The sequence below is a fragment of the Pleurodeles waltl genome, chromosome 5 (genome assembly GCF_031143425.1).
Source record: "Pleurodeles waltl isolate 20211129_DDA chromosome 5, aPleWal1.hap1.20221129, whole genome shotgun sequence".
Classification (NCBI taxonomy): Eukaryota; Metazoa; Chordata; class Amphibia; order Caudata; family Salamandridae; genus Pleurodeles; species Pleurodeles waltl.
The window spans coordinates 692,954,927-692,976,911 of NC_090444.1; the positions used below are offsets into that span (position 1 = coordinate 692,954,927).

At 42.1% G+C, this 21,985-nt stretch overlaps 1 protein-coding gene across 1 annotated transcript in view; it reads left to right on the forward strand.

The window, feature by feature from the left end:
• Positions 1–21,985, forward strand: part of SLC22A16 (solute carrier family 22 member 16) — a 240,291-nt gene that overhangs the window by 121,135 nt on the left and 97,171 nt on the right. The window contains exons 4-5 of the mRNA XM_069234612.1: positions 1,467–2,016; positions 20,622–20,749. Coding sequence (XP_069090713.1) covers positions 1,467–2,016; positions 20,622–20,749 — 678 coding nt within the window. The remainder of the gene's footprint in view (positions 1–1,466; positions 2,017–20,621; positions 20,750–21,985) is intronic.

The following is a 21,985-nucleotide window of genomic DNA, read 5'->3' on the forward strand; positions in this document are numbered from 1 at the left end:
TATGATTACTGGTAAGTAAACTTCATGTTACGCACAGTAGTGATTCTTGTACTGGTTACCTAATTTCGACTTTCTTGCGGATGACCCATGCACTATCCCTGCTGTCTGCATCTGTAATAACAACGGAAAGAGAAGGGTATGATGAGGGAAGTCAGTGCATGTTTAAGAGTACAGAGCATTAGAGTGCAAGGCATCACTTGTGCTCAAGGTGTAAATATAGCCCATCTTATGGCGGACAAATATGCTGTCAAGTCTCTCTGAACTGCTAGTCTTGGGTATCCCACAAGCCTAAAGGAATGTTGACTTAAGACTACTTTAAAACTACGGTGAATTACCTGTACTTTCCCACTGGAATCAGACAAGGCAGGGAAAAATAGAAAATTGCTCTTGTAGAATTCCTACCAGGTTTCGGGGTAGTTTACAAGCTTCAGAAATTCTCAAAGAATTCCATGAATACTCTCAGAGACCCACGAGAGTCATCATTTTTAGGAGTACTAACCTTCTATTAGGTATAGATTTCTACATATAGAAATGTGAAATCTATATGCCTGTGTTAATTTAATATTTTCTTCTTTCTCCATACAGAAAAGGCTTTTTCTGTCACTAAGAAACCCTTTCCTATATATCTGTTTATTTTGCATCCATCCTTTGCCAGTTCACTATTGAAATACATTTACTCCTCGAGTTGAAATCTATAAATGTGTGAGTGTTTCAGAGTAGATAACTTTCAAGGGCTAGGTGAATACCTACAGACTTAAAGGTTAGTATGTGGTCACCAAATTGTTTCAGTGCAGGGTTTTGGGAATACCCAAAAATCTGTCATAGCCCATAAAATTGCAAACATGTGACTTTCAAAATACCGGACAAATTTCCATATTTTCAAATCCCATTTGCTGTAGTAAAATTCTGTCAATCCTTTTGTAAACCATTGGGGTTTTGATTTCACAATTGCATTTATTTGTACAACATATTTTAATGTTAATGTACAATATAGCTCCAAGAACTAAACCCAACAACAACAGGCAGTGTACAACTCACCTAGGTCTATGTAGTTGAATCTTTTATTATTTTTTTGCTAGACTTGATGCTTCCCAAACGGAGTACCGAAATAAAGAGCTCATCACTCTTTAAAGCAGCCATCATTCTGTTTAGTAGGAATCGTGTTAGGTGTTCTGTTCCAGTTTACCCAATGATATAATCTGAGTCACATTTGATAATTTGTATGTTAACGTATCTGAGCAAACAAGTTGTTGTAAATTAGGACTCTTGGTAAATCCTCTTCTTAAATTCCCCCCTACATGCACATGTTGTGGTATGATTTTGCACAATTCCTAAATGTTGTATATTGCATGGTCCTGGTGCTAACTTTAGTGAGGATTAATGACAGTGTCATGCAATTATTAAGAAAGAGAATCCTATGTATTGAATAAAAAGTCCTGAATAAATTGCATTTTTTTTTTTTTCAGGTCTCAAGCGGCTACCTGGTTGTAATTTTTGTTTACGTGACAGAATACATTGGAATTAAAGTGCGGACCTGGGCTTCCATGCATGTCCATGCAGCCTTTGCCGTAGGCATTATGGTAGTGGCCTTAGTAGGATACCTGGTGAGGACTTGGTGGATATACCAGATTTGTCTTTCTCTAACAACTGTACCATTCTTGTTGTGTTGCTGGAAGCTCCCGGAGACCCCCTTTTGGCTTCTATCACAGGGAAGATACACCGAAGTGCAGAAACTGATTGACACAATCCAGAGGTGCAACAGAGTGAGCACACCATTGAAGCTTTCTGAACTGTATCCAGTTACTGAAGATGGTCTGCTTTTGAAGAAGACAGACAAAGATGAAATACTGACAGCCAAGAGGCACAGCATCTTAGATCTGTTTACTACCTATAACCTTGCTAGAAGAACCATTAGCGTTTGGTTAATTTGGTTTACTGGGAGCCTAGGATACTACGTTTTCTCTCTGAGCTCAGTCAATCTCGGAGGAAATGAATATTTCAATCTGTTCCTGACAGGTAAATATTTTCCTATTTAATCAATATTAACACTTTCCATGTTAATATGACCTTTTTTAATTATGGGGTCATTTACAGGTTGCTGCCCTCTACAGCAGTTGCTACTGAACTAGAAGTTACACACAGCCGTAGTTATTTACTTCATACGGGAAGTTGGTAAATGGTGAACACAGTATGGCGACAGTGGTGTTGTGTTGAAGAGTTAAGTCTGTCATTTGTTGGTGGAGGGGTTATATGAGTTTATGAGAATTGGTTAGTAGGATTAATAGACGGGCTAGTGGAGATTAGGTATTGTTAGTTTGTGGAGTATGACTTTCAAAGAAGGAGAGACTGCGATCTTGGAGATGAGTTGGGGAAAAATTGCAGTGAATCAATAAAAGTGATTATGGCAAACATGCATGTGACAGAATATGGTAATCTAAGAGAGATGGGACATGCTGAGGATGGAAAATAAGAAAAGAAAAATTGTAAAGAAAAAAAATGAAGTAACAATCAGAAGATTTATGTCAAGGTCAATAGGAATACAGGTGAGACCCTATCAGGTAGTATGCAATCTGAGGATACAATACTGCAGAAAGAAACATTATTTGGATGTGAGATAGATACTTTTGATTGGCCCTAGTAAATCAAATAAACAGTCTCTCTGCCTCTAGGCTACCCCCCCAACCTCCACTTCAGCAATGGCAGCTTGTCAGACCAGGGTGTGGAAGTGTAACGTAATGGTTGATCGTAAGGAAAAGCTGGCCATGATTTTGGGGTCCCCAGCATACCAGTGTCTAATTCAGGCCACATCAATTTATCTGGCTACATGTCAGTGCTTTAATGTCCTCATCGAGCACCTTTGACATTCAAATAAGGGCTAAAATGAGGGCTGATATGTATCTTCTCTGGCAATAACCTATTACAATGACATCCTCCGATATTCTCTCTCTTGGGAATGGAATTTCCCTTGATTGGTATTCAGGCATATTTCCTGGCCCTGAGTGGCCAACTGCATGAGAAACTGGTATGCTGACTTTCATTTTGGCTTTGACATCACACTAATCTAGTGTGTGCACAGACGTCTAAGCCTGTCCCTGCCAATGCCTGGAGAGGTCAACCCATGTATGTACTTGTTGAAGATATTGGGCAACTGTTCCTGCCATGGGTGTATCACACAGAGTAGTGGTGGCAGCATAATGTGTTCCATTAATCTGTAGCTTGACCTGGTTGTTTTTCCTGAGTCATCAAGAGTGTGGTCTGCTGACCTCTCTGATGTAAAATTTCACATTTATGTGAAACTCAGAATGTAGCACTGATGTCCTAAGTGCATGTCAAGTGCATGTGCCTGCACAATGAGCATTTGCATAGTAGGACTGTGTGTATCTGTGTGTGGGAGTGTGTGTGTGTGTGTGTGAGTGTGTGTGTGTGACAGAGAGAGAATAATGGATGCGGAAGGATACATTTGTAGGCCTGTGGTTCAGCATAGCACAAGATAGAGGGTGAGGACAACCTCTCCAGTCAGTAGAGGTGTATTGCCTGCATTCCTGTGTCTGGAGGATGGAGACCCAGACACTGAAGTGAAGAGGATGGAGACTCCGTACCTCTAGACGTTCAATGAAGACTTTTTAGCAAGAGTCTCTGATTAATTTTTTTCTGGGCCCTTCTACTTTGGGATGGGAGAGTGGGAGGTGGAATTGCAGTTCCTGTTGTTCAAGGTGATGATGTCTCTAGGCCAAACAAACTTTCTTTAACACAAGTTCTCCTGGTAAGGGAGAGTGAAAAGACGTGCCTGCATTTCAAAGTGTCACCTCTTGAATTTTACTCTAAGGAAACTGTGACAACATGGACCATAGTTGAAAGGACTCTGCTTGTTTTCCAGTACATGGTGATCTGGTGGCAATGTTGAGATTGTGCACCACGAAGACGTGAGAGTAAAAAAAACAAAAAAAGGATGTGTACATTCAGTCAAACATCACACCAACCGTGTGCTGTGTGTACAGCAGTTTTACTTTAGAAAACTCTTGTGTTTAATATTTCGACAAAGTTGAAAATCTTTTGACATTTTTTCACAACTTCCCCATCAAAGGAGCTGAGGGGTATCTTGCCTCAAGGTAACTGGTAATGCCTGCAGTCACGGCTCGCGGAAGGAAAAAGGGGCGGAGCGGGGCAGTACGTGGTGAGGATGCTGGAGGCGGGTAACAAAAAAAATAATATTAAAAATGAAACTTCCCTTTTTTCCCGCATCGCTCCGCTCTGCTCCTCCGTTGCAGGCTGCAGGCAGGCACAGGCTCCCAGCCTGCCCTGCGACCAATCCTGACACTGCTCAAAGCAGCATCAAGATTGGCTGGGAGTTCCCAGCCAGGGTGCTCCCAGGCAGACTGGGAGCCTGTGCAGGCTCTCTCCAGCCCAGCAACTATGTGAGAGCCCTGTGCGCATGTGTGTTTGGCCGGCCCCAGACAGCTGTCCAAACATACCTGCACACTGAGGGGGAGTGCTGTGCACTCCCCCCCCCCCCCCCCCCCGTCCACGTCATGCCAGTGGCCCCATCCACTTTTACAGAAACAACGTAATAAACAGAGTTTATTATGTTGTTTATATAAAAGTTGTGCAGCTCCTGTTTCTGGAGGGGTGGGGGGCAACGCCATAATGGAAGTGCCGCCCCTGATTGCCTGTTATAAAACCAAAGTGGGGCTGTCCACTTTCTTACTAAATGAACATCTAAATGTTGCTTTTGTGTTGCCGCCAATGGCGAGTCCAGGCAAAACATATGTACCTACTTGGACTTGGCTGTCAGTCACAAAGGCTCATTTCTTACACCTCTCCTTTGGCATTTTTACAGTATAAAACACTATTTGAATTTTCCTGTCATCTCTTCAACAATTCCTTAATGTATTCTCTTACTCCCTTTGTTTCTTTCTGGAGCCAGTCTTGGCTTGTCCTGTCCTTGGGCTCATTCTTTACATATACTGTTGATTCTCTTTATGCTCCTTTTCCGTTTTAGTCTTCTCCTATGCCACAACCTTCGCTTACTCCTGCTATCAATGCCTTTTGGTCGCAATCGTGGCTTGCACGGATGAAGTTTTCGGGGTATTTTGTTTTAGCTATGTATAAATAGTTTGTCAATAGACCTTTATTTCTGCTTCCCATATCTTGCATTTATTTTCCTAATTTCGTTAACATGTCTATACTATAAATGTACTTTTATTCTCTCCCTCTTCCCCTGCTATCACACATTCTTCCTATTTTTCCTCTAAAATCGATACCCTCTCTTTAGCTATTCCTTTCCCCCACTATTTGCTTCCTACTTTTCTTCAATTTCGAAGTCTCCGCTCTGATTTCCTGTTGCTGTTGTCACCCACTTAGGAATCCTTCCCCCCAAACTTGTTTTAATTAGTGTCAGTGTTTAAAACGTCTTTTTTGCCAGTATCATTCCTGCGGCCTAAGCGATATTGCCATTCTTCCTATTCTGAAGGCTGTCTCTTAACATATCACTCGGGTTTCTTCCAAAAATACTGTAACATCTTGTTCGTTTCCAGTGTGCTTCTTGGCATGCTTAATATGGGTTTCACTCTGCCTTCTCTGCCAAGGCTGTTCTTCTTAACATGCACAACGTTATTACTAGAGCGTACCAAAACAACAGTGCTTCTGTCGTTATTCTTCCGGATATGGCTGCAGCTCTTGGCACAGTTGATGACACTTTTCTTATTGACACTCTTTTCTCATTTTCACTTCGTGTCACAGTCCACTTTAATTGGCGTTTTATTCTTACCTTTCTAATTGGGCCTTTCTGCCTCTTGGCTTGTACAAAGATGAATGCCCTCTCTACAAATCACCGACTTGTCATTTAATATTTTTTGGGCTGTCTGTTTTTATCGTTTGCTTGAAAATCCCATAGCTTCTTCTCCATTCTCTTTTTCAGGCCGTCTTGCTCTTCTGTGTTTGCCTGTAGGACAGCTGTACAATCATGGGTGCGCTTGTGTTTTCTTGTCATCATCACTTCCAAGAATTACATTATTTTCTTTCACTCTTCTACCTCCCCTCTGTCTATAACTATAACTAATTCAAAATGCGTGTTCCTTTTTAGGCTTTGCACATATTGTGTTATTTTCACGCTTTTCTCTAGTTTTACTCTGTATTTCACTACGTGACAATACTTCTGAGTAATGTCATGTTAAAGCATTGTATACGGGTTTAACCACCCTGATGCTAAAGAGTTACAACTGTTCAACTTTGTTGTACGTGCCTTTTCACCACTGTGAAATCTACAATGCTCTTATCCCATAGCTATATAGTTTCTTGCTTTTATTATTACTGCTTTTTTTGTGGAGTTCCATCTCACTATATTTCGTCCTTTGGATTTCTTAGAATATGATAGCTCCACTTATTTTTAAATATTCTTTGTTTTGGTTACTCCTCTGCACTTCTTTACCAGTATCAATGTCCTTCTAAACAGACTCTGTTCAAATGACTGTTGTCTTTGTATTTATTCATCATTCCAGCCCTCCTGCCTTTGAGAGCAGTGAGGAAGTTCGAGTTAGCTAAAGCATCCAGCGGAAAAAAGCATTGCCAAAGGTAAGTAGCTTGTTCTTCTGATGGATTCTTCTAATGACAGATTCCTCATTTTTGGAATAGATACCATAAAAGTACCTCCCAAAGGTGAAGGATCTGTGAAGTGGACTCAAACCAAGATGTAATGCTGAATCAAGTAAAAAAAACTGGGATTCCTGCAAAACCTGATTTCATGAATGTATCCACCAACACCGTCACAGCCTGGCAGAACTCTAGAACAGACACCCCTCTGGCCAACACCATTGTAGTGGGATTAGCCCTGCTGGAATGGGCCCACAGGCTTTCAGAAGGCTGCTCCTTGACCATTATGGTGCATATTTTGAGAAAGAGGTCTATCCACCTTCTGAAAGCCCTCTTTTGTTCTGCCTTGTCCCTTTTTAAACCTGAAAACCCACAAAGATCTAACCATTCATCCAGTATTCCTTTGTGTTGTCAATGTAAAAACCAAGCACTCTCTTGGGTTCAATACAATGGAGTCCCCCTTCCTCATTCCAGGGGTGAGGTGAAGCAAACAATGCTGGCAGAATGATCGATTAACCAACGTGAAAGAGTGTAATGACTTTCAGAAGGAATGCTGCCCTTGTTCTCCATGCCAATTTTTCTGGTAAAAGGGTGCTGTAGGTTGCTGCAGTTCACTCACATGTCCTGCTGACATGATGGTAATATGTAAGGTGGTTTTCAGAGTCAAGAGCGTCAAGGAGCAGCTATGCATCGGCTCAAAGGATGTGCACATAAGAAGTGTCAAGTCCAAAAAAGGTCCCACTTAGACATCACTATTGGCTCGGAGGAAAATGTGTGTAAATTCTTCTACAAAACACCCAAATGGTCCTTTAGACAACAGTGCTTGGTCTGCTAAACCCAAGAAGGCTGACAACGCCAACAAATAACCTTTCACTGTGCCCACTTCAAGGCCTTACTCAGCTAATGAGAGAATGGGACATTCAAATTGTTTAGCTTGTAAGGGGTCTGTGTTTCTGGCACCACACCAAATGACAAACGTTTCTCCGTGCCCAGCATAGATAGACTTCGTGTAAGGGCGTCTGCTCATAAGGATGACATTGAGCACCTCTATCACACACATTTAGTTGCTGCCACTAAATCTCCATGCAGGGAGGTATAAGTTGTGGAGACTCAGATCCAGGGCCCTGCACTAGTGCTGAGACAGAAGGCCTCTTAAAGTGGATGTCTAATCAACAGACAATTGCTCAGGCCTAGGAGCACAAGGTACCACTCTGTCTGGGCCCATTCTAGGGTGATAAAAATGACTTGGATCTACTCTGACTTAATCGTTCTCAGAACCCAAGCCAGAAGAGAAAGTAGAGGAAGGGCATGCAGGAACCCATCCTTCCATTTATGTCAGAATGCATCACTCAGTGGGTGTTATGGAAGAAACATAAGACAGAATTGTTTACACTGCACTTTCTTGATGGTGAAGAATAAATCCAACAAGGATGTACCCCTTTTGGTTGAAGATGTTCTGTGCCACTATGGATTAGGAAAGCCTCTTAGGGTCAGCTAGATGTAACTTTCTCACTCTGTCAACTCTGGTATTTAAGAACCCCTCTAGGTGGTTAGAGGCTATGGAGATGTTCTGCTGTCCAGCCACCTCCAGAGGTATAGCACCTCCTAGCAAAGTATCAGTACTCTACTCCCTCCTGCTTCTTGCAATACCTAGTAGCAGCTGTGCTTTCTTTGTGGATTCCAGGGACTATGGACGAGCGCAACCTTTGTTTTGATGCCTTTGTCTTTATTGTTGGACTTCAAGTGGTGGGATGGGGATGTGGTCTTTGATTTCCACTTACTAGAAGACTTCAAGTGAAAAGTGGGCTTTTCGGGAAAACAGCCCCAAGAATCGGACCATGAGCTTTACTTTGACCACAACCTCTTTTTGTGCTTGGTGATGTAAATTTTCGTTCCTGGTCTTTGATAACCTCTGAGTACATATGAACACACTTGAATTTGTGCGCAGAGCCCAAAAAGCATAGGCAGACCTTGTGCAGGACAATGACAATATCTATTTCCTGTAGTCTTGGCATGGCTTGAATCCTGTTTTTTCATTCCTTGGCACACAGTGAAATAATTTAGAAATCTTCAGAATAACCTGGAATAAAGTGCTCACTGATGTACATTATAAGGATATTGCAAGTCACTGAGTAGGTCCGTGACTGAGGAACGTGCTTGGAGGCTGAGTTTCTTTATAAAGTCATATACTTGAAAGTGTTGTTCGTTATCCAAATAATGCAAAGCAGGGGGTACCAGGGGGGTTAATAATTTATAATACATGGGAACCATGTCTCCCTTACAGCAAACCTCTTAAATGATTGGTGTCTTGGAGACAGTATGACTGCTGACATGAAGAGTCAAAGCATTATCTAGTGCGCAATTAAGCACATCAAAAAGCAGCTAGTAATTAATTTGTTGCAAAAAGATATTCTATTAATGTAATCAGATTTTAAAAATGCTGAGACTGAATGTGTATACAAATCCTAAGAAGTTCTGTATTTATCAGAATGTCCTGCAGTTTGAAAACAAACATTGCCATAAATGGTTCCTTTTTGTTCAAAAACAGAGAATGAAAAGCCAGTTTTTATTTTTAGGGTCGAGCCTGCGTTGCATGCGCTCGCGCATGCGTATCGCTAGCGAGGCGCTTTAGGTATTACAAAAGGGTTCGGAGCCCCGTCGACGTCACGTCAGTGTCTTTCATTGGCATGTTGGCTTGCCTGTTAGAATCCGCTTCTTTTGATTAGTGGAAGGCACACATACGTCATGCCTTTTCCGGTGGTTAGCCCTCGTCGGGCGCAGCGACCAAGTACAGAAAACATGCGAGGCTCGCTGGGTTTGTGGACTACTTTTTTTCTATTTTCGCAGCGCGATCTCGCTGGGCAGAAGTTGAGCGCTTCGCATACCATCGACCTTGTTACACAGTTAATTGTACTTTTGCCGGTTACGTACATAATTGCACTTTTGCTGATAGGTATTATTACGTGTGAAGTGTAGCAGCACGATCGCGCAATTTTTTTCTTTTAATGCAAGAAAAATCCTGTTGGGAGTTTACAAACGTGAACAGCCGTAACTCCTACAAATGCGAGACCCTAGTGCATTGCAAATGCTTGTTTTTAACTGCAGCTCCAATTATGCACTACGGCCTGCATTTCACCTTGGCTGCTGGTTCTGGCAGCAGGCATTCTGAGGTCAAAATTCAACTATTATATCTCACTACAGTTCAGCAGCTACGTTGATTGGTTATTTTTATGTGACAAAAGACATCACAAATCAACTAAAAAGGAAATTAGGGATAGGCTTTTAAACAGGGATTGCAGGCCGCAAGGAATTATATATGAGATGACGTACCCCTGCTGTACATGATAAGGATATTGCAAGTCACTAAGAGATTCGATTACCATATTAAGGAACGAGGCCAAAAGCTGAGTTCCTTTAAAAAGTCATAAAGCTGCCAGGTTACTCGCAATATCTTTATCATGTATGGTAGGGGATACTTTATTCCTTAAAGTACATGGCCACACCATCGCTTTTTTTCACAAACCACTTAATTTCTTGGTGGATAGCTCTTTTATATGAAAGACAGAGCAGGTCTGCAAACATAAGGAATACAAATAGAATCTAGAGAGTGCAAAATTAAACACATCAAAAAGCTGGTAGATATTTGATGCAAAAATATATTATCGTCAGTTTAGTACACGTAATTTTTTTTTAAAACAAGGTTATAGTAGCTTAGAATGTGTAGAAACATGCAGAAGCCAAGTTTTCTACAATTACCTAAGGAGTGTAAAATATAAACATTTTACCATAAATGGCTCCTTTCTACTTGGCGGGGTGCAGCTAGAAAAGCAGAGCAAAAAAATTAAAAGCGGTGTTTTGTTTTCCTTCTTTAAACAGCTGCTTTAATTATGCTAAATTTCCAGACCTGCCTTTCTTCTCAGTGCTGGCTCTTGCAGTAGGTGTTGTGACGTCAGTACTCATCTGTAATAAGTTATCACAGATGAGTGGCTACAGAATTTCTTTATAATATGTGACTGGGTGTGTCAAACGCCACAAGTAGTTTAATATGAAGATATTATAGAAAAGTTTTTATAAAGAGATTGCAGAATCCAATGTATTATAAAGAAATCAGAGCTGTATTTATATACGGGGATTTCAGAATATCATATTATAAAGAATTAATACAAGCACCCATATCATGCTATATTACCGAGTTGCATGAGGCAAACGTCAAAGGTCTTCAGAGCTCACAACACATTTGAGTTACTTTAAGCACTTTCTCTGAACAGCAATTTCTGAGCAAATACACAGATAATTGTGACTGAATGCATTTCATTCTTATAAAATATACAGCAAAGTACAGTGCCGCAGAGCAAATGGCAAAAAGGCTTTTACTATTCATAATAGTGCACTATTGGTAGATTTGTGTGCTTATTTCTACAATTCAAACATTCTACTTCTTTACTCATCAACAACAAACATAATCAGATGATGTGCAAAAAAGGAAGAATTTATGAACTCGTTGTAAGACAGCAAACATACCACTGAGGATTGTAATGAAGTTTAATGCAACAGTTTTGTTTCTCATTGAACATAGAGTTGAAGAAGATTAAGTCAGGACACAATACAATACTTGGGACTGGCATCAAATGCAGTATTTCGCCGAAGAAGATACATACAAGAAATGGTTTGAGTGAAGCATTTTGCAAGCAAGCCATTTAACTAGATAGAACTGGATAGATGAATTGTAACATACAATTACCATGTGTTAGCACTATTCCTAAAAAGGTGAAAAAAATATCTATCATCATAAGCACAAATCTAAATATAAATGCTAACTAGAAATATCCTAAAATAATTTATAGGTGTTCAAAGAGTTGCAGGGTTATCAGCAGATTAATGTGATAGATACACACAGGGTCAATTCTTGTATTCGTGAATTTCTTTAGGTCCATGCATTAGTATTGTATATGGTTTCTAACTTTGCACAGTAAGTGCTGACCCTTTATTCATGTAGGGACATAAAACTAACTAGCATTGGCTGGCATCCTTTTACAAACATTTCTTAAATTTAAATATTATCTAAATTCAAGTTTGTGGTGCCTTATTTGCTGTTACAAGAGCAGCATCAGAAGTTGATTTTATCCGTGACAATCTTGAAATTCAAGTTATCTATTTGGGAAACTCAACTTCTCTATTATTTTATTTTTTAAATCAATAACTGTGTATGTATATATATCAATGAGGTTAAGTGGTGATTGCAAAACTAAGGATACATGTTGGAAATTACCCTTTTTACAGGGTTATCCCCAAACGTTTTGCCTTCTTCCTTCTATCTTTTCCGACCTGCTTTTACTGGTTTTAGAACTCTGGGCACTTTACCACTGCTGATCAGTGCTGAAGTGCAAGTGCTATCTGTCAAAATGGTATTGGTGATCGATTTATCCATGACTTGCATATTTGATTTGCTAGAAGGTCCCTTGTATAGTGCACAATGTGTGCACATGGCCTGTAAATCAAATGCTACAAGTGGGCCTGCAGCACTGATTCTGGCCTCCACAGGAGTAGCCCTGTAAACATGCCTCAGACCTTGCACTGCAGTGTCTGTGTGTGCAGTTTTGAACAGCCAGTTTGACCTGACAAGTGTATCCACTTGCCGGGCCAAAACCATCTCTTTTGGTACATGTAAGTCACCCTTAAGGTAGGCCCAAGGCAGCCCCATGGGTTGGGTGCAGTGTATTTAAAAGGTAGGACATCTACTGGTGTGTTTTACATGTCTTGATAGTGAAATACTGCTAAATTCGGTTTCACTATTACAAGGCCTATCTCTCCCATAGGGTAACATGGGCATTGCCTTAAAGTATCTTTTAAGTGTAATTTCTCATAGGAAGCAGATAGCTATATGGAGTTTGGGTCTCTTAGCTCACAACTTAAAAATACTATTTTGGAAGTACGTCACCCTATCCAAGCAAAAACTCTACGTTGCTTTGGTAGATTTAAGATCTGGATTCGATCTTGTTCCAAGAGAGAAATTGTGGGGAGTATTAAACAAAATCGGTATCCCAGGAAACCTAGTGCATTTAATTCAAAGGTTACACGAAAAAACATTTGCACGAGTTAGATGGGGTAAACAGGGGGAACTCACCAACAAAATAGATATTAGGAGAGGAGTGCGCCAGGGCTGTGTTCTTGTCCCAACCCTATTTACATTGTTTATTAACGAGGTGGTGCAAGTCATTACCAACTGCCAAAACGACGCTCCATCTCTGAATAACCATAAAATTCCGATTTTGCTATTTGCCGACGATTTCCTCCTGATCTCTAGAACTCCTATGGGCCTTCAGGTACTTGTGGATAAGTTTAGTTCGTTTTGTGATGATTTTGGACTTGAGCTTAATCATAGCAAAACTAAACCTATGACCCTGGGATGTGGCCCTACCAAGAGATATTCCATTTTTTATAATGGTACACCCCTAGGCAAGGTATGCTCCATAGACTATCTGGGGGTGAGAATTAGCAATAATCTGCATTGGGTGGCCCAAATCGATAAAAGTTTAGCTCTTCTGGCCCATAGATCTGGGGCTATTCTACGTTTCCACAAGTCTACCTCTGAGAGAGTGGTTACCCCAACCATTAAAATCTACTGAGCAAAGGCACAGAGTGCTGCGGTCTATGGGGCAGAAATCTGGGGGTCCTCGAACACTGGCAAGCTCGCAGTGGGGGAAAACAACTTTGTAGGGTCAACTTTGGCTTGTCCTCGTAATACTCCACTGCTGCCAATGTTCTGGGACCTTGGTCTTTCATGCATCTCAGATGTAATTGCCCTACGACCATTGCTTTTCTGGGTCCGCGTATGGACCACCTCTGAGTTATCCACATATAAGGAGTCTATTCAAGACATCCTAGACAGACCTAATGTACTTACCATTCCTTGGTTTAATCACATCTCAAAATGGGTCCATAGATTGGGTCTCGGCGAGTTTTGGAGCCATCCTGATAGTATAAGGAAGGATCAGAAGAACCATTTGAAAACTGTTTACTGGACGTATGTCAGGGAAAACTATCTGCTGTGCTCAAAACATGGCAGATTGACTTTACAATTTTTTGACTTTAAATGGTATCCGTATCTTGAACCATTTATGGATACAATTCTTGACCCACTAAGTAAGAGTCTGTATATTCAGTTCAGATATGGTTGCCTGCCTCTTAAATCTTACGGTAGTACTCGGAGCTTGACTCCAAGATCTGATCTTTGTCCTAGTTGTAATCATACTTCAGAATCTATTTTACATTTTATGTTTATATGCCCCGCATATATGATTGCGCGACGGAAGTGGTTACGACCCGTGTGCAGAAATATGGGGATGAGACATTGTATGGCTGCCTTAAGGATCATGATTAGGGATACTTCATCCCCCCTATCTTGTGCGGTTAGCAAGTACATCACAGCTGCTTGGCATATACGTATCCGTCTCCTTGAAAAAAATGATGATGAGGAGTACATTTTTAAAATGTTTTAGCTGATACTTTTTAACCATGCGCCTAAGACTAAAATAAAACCCCATGTTTAATCCAAGGAGGGACCTTCACCCTAGTCAGGATAAGGGAGATACCTTCTCTGATAACCCCTGCTCACCCCCTTGGTAGCTTGGTACGAGCAGTCAGGCTTATATCAGAAGCAATGTGTAAAGCATTTGCACATAACACACAGTAACAAGTGCATACACTAAAACAGGACACCACACCAGTTTTAGAACAATAGCCAATATTTATCTGTGTAAAACAAGCCCAAAACGAGAAAAATCCAACATACAGTAATAAAGATATGAATTTTGCAAGAGTTAACTTAAAAATACAGTTCCTTGAAGTCGATAGCTCCACCTGGAGGTATCGCAGCGTCGTGATCAACAAAACCAACAGTTCAGGCTGGCTGTGGCGTCGCGGGCCAGCTATGGTGTCGGGAAGACCAATTGCAGGATATCGTGATCCTCACAATGAGATCCGGAGAGCGGTGTCGCGGGGTCGGTTCTGGAGTGGGTGCAGGAGTCGTCGAGCCCTTGAAGTCACACGCGTTGCTGATCGAACTCTGGGCTGATGAAGTCAGGAGCACTGGCGTGGATGGTGTCGGGGCAGCGGTGCAAAGCGGGACCACAGGTCATGGTGCAATCAGTGGCTCAGTGATGGTCGTCCAGCAGCGTCGGTGAGACCAGGGCTGCGGTGTGAAGCGGGGCGGTGGGACGTGTGGTGTCAGCAGGTCACAGTGCAGGCAGCGTCGTCATTGCTGAAGTGTTGTCATTGGTAGGCCCAAGTCGGTGGACCGGGGCTGCGGTGTGGAACGGGACGGTGCTTTGTGTACCTCACAGGCGGTGTCCACAGGCCACGGTGCAGGAAGCGACGCCGGTTTCAGTAGGAGTGGCATTGTTGGGGATGCCTAGGCTGCGGTGTGAGCAAGGCGATGCCGGAGTTCAGGACCCACAGGTCACAGTGCAAGCAGCGGCTCGGTGGCGGCATCAGATGGTGGCATCAGTGAGACCAGGGTTGTGGTGCGAAGCGGGGTAGTGCGAGTCCTTGAGGCATCGGCAGGACATAGTGCAGGCCAGCTGCGTCGTTGGTGGTTTTTCTTCTTGAACAGCACAAAACACACAGTTCCCAGTGTTATAGGCAGATGAAACTGAAGTCTTTAATATCCCTGAGACTTCCAACAGGAGGCAAGCTCTATTCCAAGCCCTTGGAGAACTTTCTTAAGCACGACACACAACAAAGTTCACTCTTTGCTTTCTTTCAAGGCAGAAACAGCAACTTCAGGCCAACCCAGCAAAGCAACACAGCAAGGGGGCAGTACTCTTCCTCCAGCTCTTCTCCTTGGCAGAGGTTCCTGTTGATCCAGAAAGATTCTAAAAGTCTGGGGTTTTTCGGTCCAATACTTACACCCCTTTCTGCCTTTGAAATAGGCATACTTCAAAGGAAAGTGTCTACTGTTGACAAGATCCTGCTTTGCCCAGGCCTGGCCCCAGACACACTCCAGAGGGTCAGAGACTGCATTGTGTGAGGGCAGGTACAGCCTTTTCAGGTGTAAGTGACCACTCCTCCCTCCATCAGGATATGCAGGCTACATCCCAGCTCCCTTTGTGTCACTGTCTAGAGGGAATTCACAACAGCCCAACTGTCAGTCTGACCAAGACAACAGGCAGAGGCACAGAATGGTTTAAGCAAGAAAATGCCCACGTTGTAAAAGTGGTATTTTCAAACAAACAATTTAAAAAACTACTTTACCAAAAGATGTATTTTTAAATTGTGAGTTCAGAGACCCTGAACTCCACATCTCCATCTGCACTCAAAGGGAAACTGCACTTTAAGGATATTTAAAGGCAGCCCCCTTGTTAACCTATGAGAGAGATAGGCCTTGCAACAGTGAAAACTGAAGTTGGCAGTATTTCACTGTTAGGACATGCAAAACACACCAGTACATGTCCTATCTTCTAAATACACTGCACCCTGCCCATGGGGCTGCCTAGGGCCTACATTAGGAGTGCCTTATATGTAGTAAAAGGAAAGGTTTCTGCCTGGCAAGTGGGTACATTTGCCAGGTCAAATTGGATAGGTTAAAACTTCACACACAGACACTCCAGTGGCAGATCTGAGACATGGTCACAGGGCTACTTATGTGTGTGGCACAATAAGTTCTACAGGCCCACTAGTAGCATTTGATTTACAGGCCCTTGGCACCTTTAGTGCACTTTACAAGGGACGTACTAGTACATCAAATATGCCAATCATGGATAAACCAATCAACAATACAATTTACACAGAAAGCATATGCACTTTAGCACTGGTTAGCAGTGGTAAAGTGTCCGGAGTCCTAAAGCCAAAAAAACTGGTCTGAAAAAATAGGAGGAAGGAGGCAAAAACTTTAGGGATGATCCTGCAAAAAGGGCCATTTCCAACAGGCTGTTTGTGAATTCACTCTAGACAGTCAAACAAAAGGGAGCTGAGGTGTGTCCTGCATTTGCATATCCTGATTGGTTTTCCTGAGCTAGAGTGGTGGGAGGAGCTGACACTTGCACCTGAATACGGCTGTGCTTGTCCTTACACAAAGCGGTTTCCAACCCCCTGGAGTGTGTTTGGGGCCAGGGCAGGAAGGGCAGGGTCTTGTGCGCTAAGAAGACTTTACTTTAAAGTGTGCCTACTTCAAAGGAAGAAATGTGTATAAGTACTGGACCTCTGACCCCACAAAGTTAGAATCCTTCTGAACTGAGAACATTCTGCCAGGAAGAAGAGCTAGATGCTGTAGAAAGGACTGCCACTCTGCATGTTGCTTTGCAGTGGTGGCCTGTTGCTTGCTGCTTCTGTCCTGGGAGTGAAAGGACTGGACTTTGCTTTCTACATCATGCTTCCCAAGGTTCTCCAAGGGCTTGGACTGTGTTTGCATCCTGTTAGAAGTCTCAGTAACATCAAAGACTTCATCTACCAGCACTTGGGCTCTCTCACTTAGAGTCCTGACTTGCCAAGTGGTGCCAAATCCAGTTCCTGGGGCCTTGGCAGTGAGTTCTTGTGTAACCCAGAAGAAACCAAGTACATCGACTCCAAAGTGAATTCAGAACCGGGGCCGATGTCTTACTCCATGCCACTGCCTGCACCTGGTCGCCGTCCCCACTGAGGGCAATGACCGCGACTGATTCCACAGGCCCGATGCCGCCACATCTCCTCTGAAGTTCTGCCACAGAGTGAGTCCTGAGTGCAGTGTCACCAACATCTATGACACCCTACTCTGACTCCCCACAGCCCCTGTGGTGTGAGCACAACACTACTAAGTTGATGCATTGCGTCTTGACCGGCTGGATTAATCAACCCCGCTAGATCGTAAGGAACTCAAGCCTCTGCACCAATGCCACATCACCTCCCCTGCAACTGTAAGGAACCAAAGCCTCACCTCCCCTGCCTCGCAGTAAGGAACCAACGCTGCACCAGCTCTAGCGACCCCTCACCTTCCCGACTCTGTGCTGTGATTTAGGGCATGATTATGATCTTGTCAGATGGGATACAATGTCATAAATGTGATGGATATCCTGTCCGCCGTATTACAAGTTTAATTATATCCTATGAAACTTGTGATATTGCGGACGGTATATCGGTCACGTTTGTAACGGTCTATCTCATCCGCCAAGATCACAATCAGACCCTTAATCTTTAAAAATGTGTATCTTTGCTTGTGTTGATCTCTCTACTTTTGGTCTTGTTTAACTTAGATAAATATTGGCTATTTTTCTAAACTGGAGTGAAGTATTATTGTGGTGTGTTCACTGTGTTGCTGGGTGTGGGTACTAATACTTTACACACTGCCTCTGAGATAAGCCGGACTGCTCATGCCAAAACACCAAGGGGGTGAGCAGGGGTGATCTTAGTTGTGTGGCTCCCTTGCAATAACTAGGGTGAGGGTCCCTACTTAGACAGGGTGCAAACCACTGCCAACTAGAGACCCAATTTCTAACAATACAGTACAGCTTATACAAAAGTATAGTGCCCTGTAGGAAGAAAATCTATTTTGGACCTTCTTAGGTACTCCAGAACTCGTGCTTATTCGAGTTCGTGTTGCCCCTGTCCTAGCCCTTAATTGCATAGATCTTTCAGAAGTTCTATCCTGCCACAGTTTCGTAATTTCGTTACAGACTGGAAAATTCTGTACTAAATCCATGTTAGTGACCAGTAAATGAAAAAAACATTCAGCCCTTTTTTACATCGTCCAGTGCGATTTTAAAGACTCTGCATATAACGCCTTCCTCACAACTGACTTGCAAACGATCCGCCATTAATGATGAAACAGAAGGGATTAATTTAGGCCGTTTACTAGGACCAGAGGGCCTGGGGCCCTGGGATGCATTCAAAGAGGAGAGTCTACGTTGCTGCTTTCGAAGAAACGTTTCTATTTTCAAACAACTGACAACTGCTATCTTGGGATGCTGTTGCCAAGTAAAGGGACAGCCACAGTGCCCTGATACGCTGCGATCCATGACAGAGACTCGGTTGACCTTATCACCTCCTCACTGCTAACCACCTTTCTCTCATGAATAAGCAACACACACACACACACACACACACACCACCTTGAAGTCAAACCTCACTTGTTAATAGTTTGATCTTAATCGGTCTAATCGCTGATTTCACCTATATGGATCCATTGACTCACAGCCCTATGAGTTATAGTTCTCAATTTGTAATAAATAAACCCAGAAAATAAATAAATACATTAAATAAGTACTGTTAATAATTTTAACACATTGTTCGGGACTCTGAATGACGAGGATAGACGTGGTGGCTACACAGTTAAAGAGTCCAGGGGTAAAATTATTTGCTTTAATTTCCTTCCTTGGTGTGATGTCACTCCAGCTTAAATGGAAGTGGTTTTATGTTTTATAATTATCAGCAAACTGGTGGGGATTGTGTCTATCTGTTTGTCTAGGACCATTGTCTTTTTTCCACACCTCTGTAATGTCAAAAATGTCAATGTGGTTTCTCCTACTTGATTGTCAATTTTAGCAATATGGCCCTAATTCCGACTAATTCCGACTTCCGATGTCACAGTGCCATGCACGGAACTCTCAATATTGTGGGCAGGGTCGGACTGGCGTACATGGCAATCAGGCAGTGACCGACTGGCCGGTCTGACAGATAGTGTGTGGGTCGGCTTTTAGCAGTTGAGGGCCAGATTTTACTGTTGATTTCAGTGATATTACCTCTTTGTATGTATCTTCTTCTCTAATGGGTCCACTTTTATTTTGGTACCCGGACTTATTGTCTCCTGAGACATTGCTCGGGAAACTGGTGTTTCTGCTCCGATTTTTGCATTTATTTCTCATACTCTCGCTTATTTTGCAGCGGAAATATTCTCTCTAGTTTTACCTGGCGAATATGTCATAGGAAAACTCTGATAGTGATGTGACATTGCATGCATAATTGCTATTCATCTAAAAATCTGATTGCCTACGGCTAACTTCTGTTATTGGCCAACGTGGAATTCTGAGAAACTTTGAATGAGAAGCTGAATTCTTCATAGAGACTGGAGAGATTTTGAATAAATAGCTTCTGGGATTTCGAGAGTTTATCGAGTGTTCATTTTAATATTGTGTTTTAAGTGTAAATTTGGGCAAAAATGAGTTCTCACACTTTTGAATGTTTTGTGTTGTATATAGCTTAGAAATGTTCCTGAAGAGTTGTTGACAAGTGAATACGATGTATTTCCTTTATTTAGGCTTGCGTATATTTCATCATGGTATTAAAGGTGGAAAAAGATCTGATTTATACTTTCATAACTCAAGAAGTCTGGACCAGAACATGTATTATGTGAAACGATAATAAAATGTTTCTTGAAATTAAAATTGAGTTTAACCTTGCGTGCTATTGTTAGTATAACTTGCTTTGATGTCTACGAATATAAGAAAAACTAAATGTTGCCTTTATTTGTTTATTGAAATATATTATTTGCATATAGTCCCAGTGCTTAATTTGAAAGGGATTCTGGCTCTCACTTTTAGACTTTAAGCGATAGAGACTTATTGTTCGGCATCAGATTTCTACACACAGTATGACAAAGAGTGTTAAAATAGGGGAAAAGAAAGAGGAAGCAAAATGTGAAAAAAGAAGGGGGTGCAAAATTAGATAAAAGAGACATGATGTGTAGGGTGGTGGGAGAAAGAGGCATGAGCTGGAGTAAAGACGAGACCACCTTGGTATTATGCAATCCCAGCATTCAGCAGTGAGAACAGTAGGCTCCCGAGTAAAGTTTTGGAACCGTGCAATTCTTGGTTAATATATATGTTTTTCCAAAAAGTAATCTCTGTGTACACACGTGTGCCACCTCTCAGCAGTTTCAAAGTGGTTCCACTTAATTACAGACAGTAATAGAGAATTAGATTTTATGGCTTATTACCTTACACCTAGTATAGCGTGCCTGTTTATTAGTAAACGTATGAAACAATTTCTAACAAAAATTACATTTTAAAGCACATGAACACTTGCGCTAACCCCACTGATAAAATAATATGAATTCTGCTTCACAGGTCTCGTGGAGATTCCATCATACATCCTAGCATGTATTGGGATGGACAAACTAGGCAGAAGAAATACGTGTGCTCCATTCCTTTTGCTAAGCGCCTTGATATGCGGATCAATAATGCTGATTCCTCAGGTTTGTCCTTTACGAGGTCGTTATTATTAAATGATGCAGTTGAATGAATGCAATCGTGTTTTAAATCAATCAACCAATTGATTAATTGACATCATATACAGTAGAATTTTAATCGTAGGTATTTCAAGCGTTTCTCCATTTGATCACATTTGGATGCAGTGTGCTTGCAAGGAAGTAGGTCAGCAAGTTATACACGATGTCACCCCTACTGTGGCTGCATCTTGTCAAGTTGTGCATTAAAGAACTTGTAAAATCTGCTGTAGAACCGTTAGACTTATCTGTGCACCTTAACAGAACCTGCAGCGTTCCTTTTATAGATATTATCAGCATTGCCAAAGCCGGGAATGTGTTGTGATGAGCGACGACTGGTTCATCAGGGAAAAAAATAAGTATTTATTTCTGCATAACATGCTACTTATTATAATGCACGACATTCCTTCCTCTTCCATTGGCAACTCTCAGGAATCCTCGGCCACTTGAAGACAGTACTGAAAACTATGCCTTGCAGCAAATGATGGAGGAAAAGGGGAACACAACAGAAATCTGTCAGGCTTTGGACCAGGCTTCTCCAATGAGCAGCTCCTGAGCCACTGGTAGCTCTCCTGCTACATGTGGGTAGCTCTCCTACGTAGCAGCTCAGTATACTAAATTCTTGGCTTGTGCTTAGTTGAATTCATATATGCATACCAAAACCAAAATTACAAAGCATGTATTCAAGACTAAAATCTGTGTATTTTCAGTGCTCTTAAGCTTATATTTAGAAATACATAGTTGAATTTCCAAAATATATTTGTAAAGAAATTACTCTTTTTGCAGGATCACTCCCAAAGTTTTAGACTGATGCTGTTGGTTTTTCGACTTGAAAGTGCACTGAGGGCAGCTAACCAGACCATAATGCCAGTGTTCTGGCCCTCAGACGTTTGTTTTTACTTATACCCACTGGGCAAAGGCTAAGTTACTTATAAGTCCCTAGTATGTGGTATCCAGTGGTACCAGGGCCTGTAAGTTAAAATGTACCTCATGGGCTTCAGCACTTATTGTGCCATCCTGAGTATGGCAAAGTAAAACATGTCTCCCAGCCAGCCACTGTACACCAGTGGCGTAGCGTGGGTTGTCAGCACCCGGGGCAAGGCAAGTAATTTGCACCCCCTAACCCGGGGCAAGGCAAGTAATTTGCGCCCCCTAACCCTTGGATTTTAGCACTTGAGTCTCTTCCAAGATGTTGCGCCCGGTGCG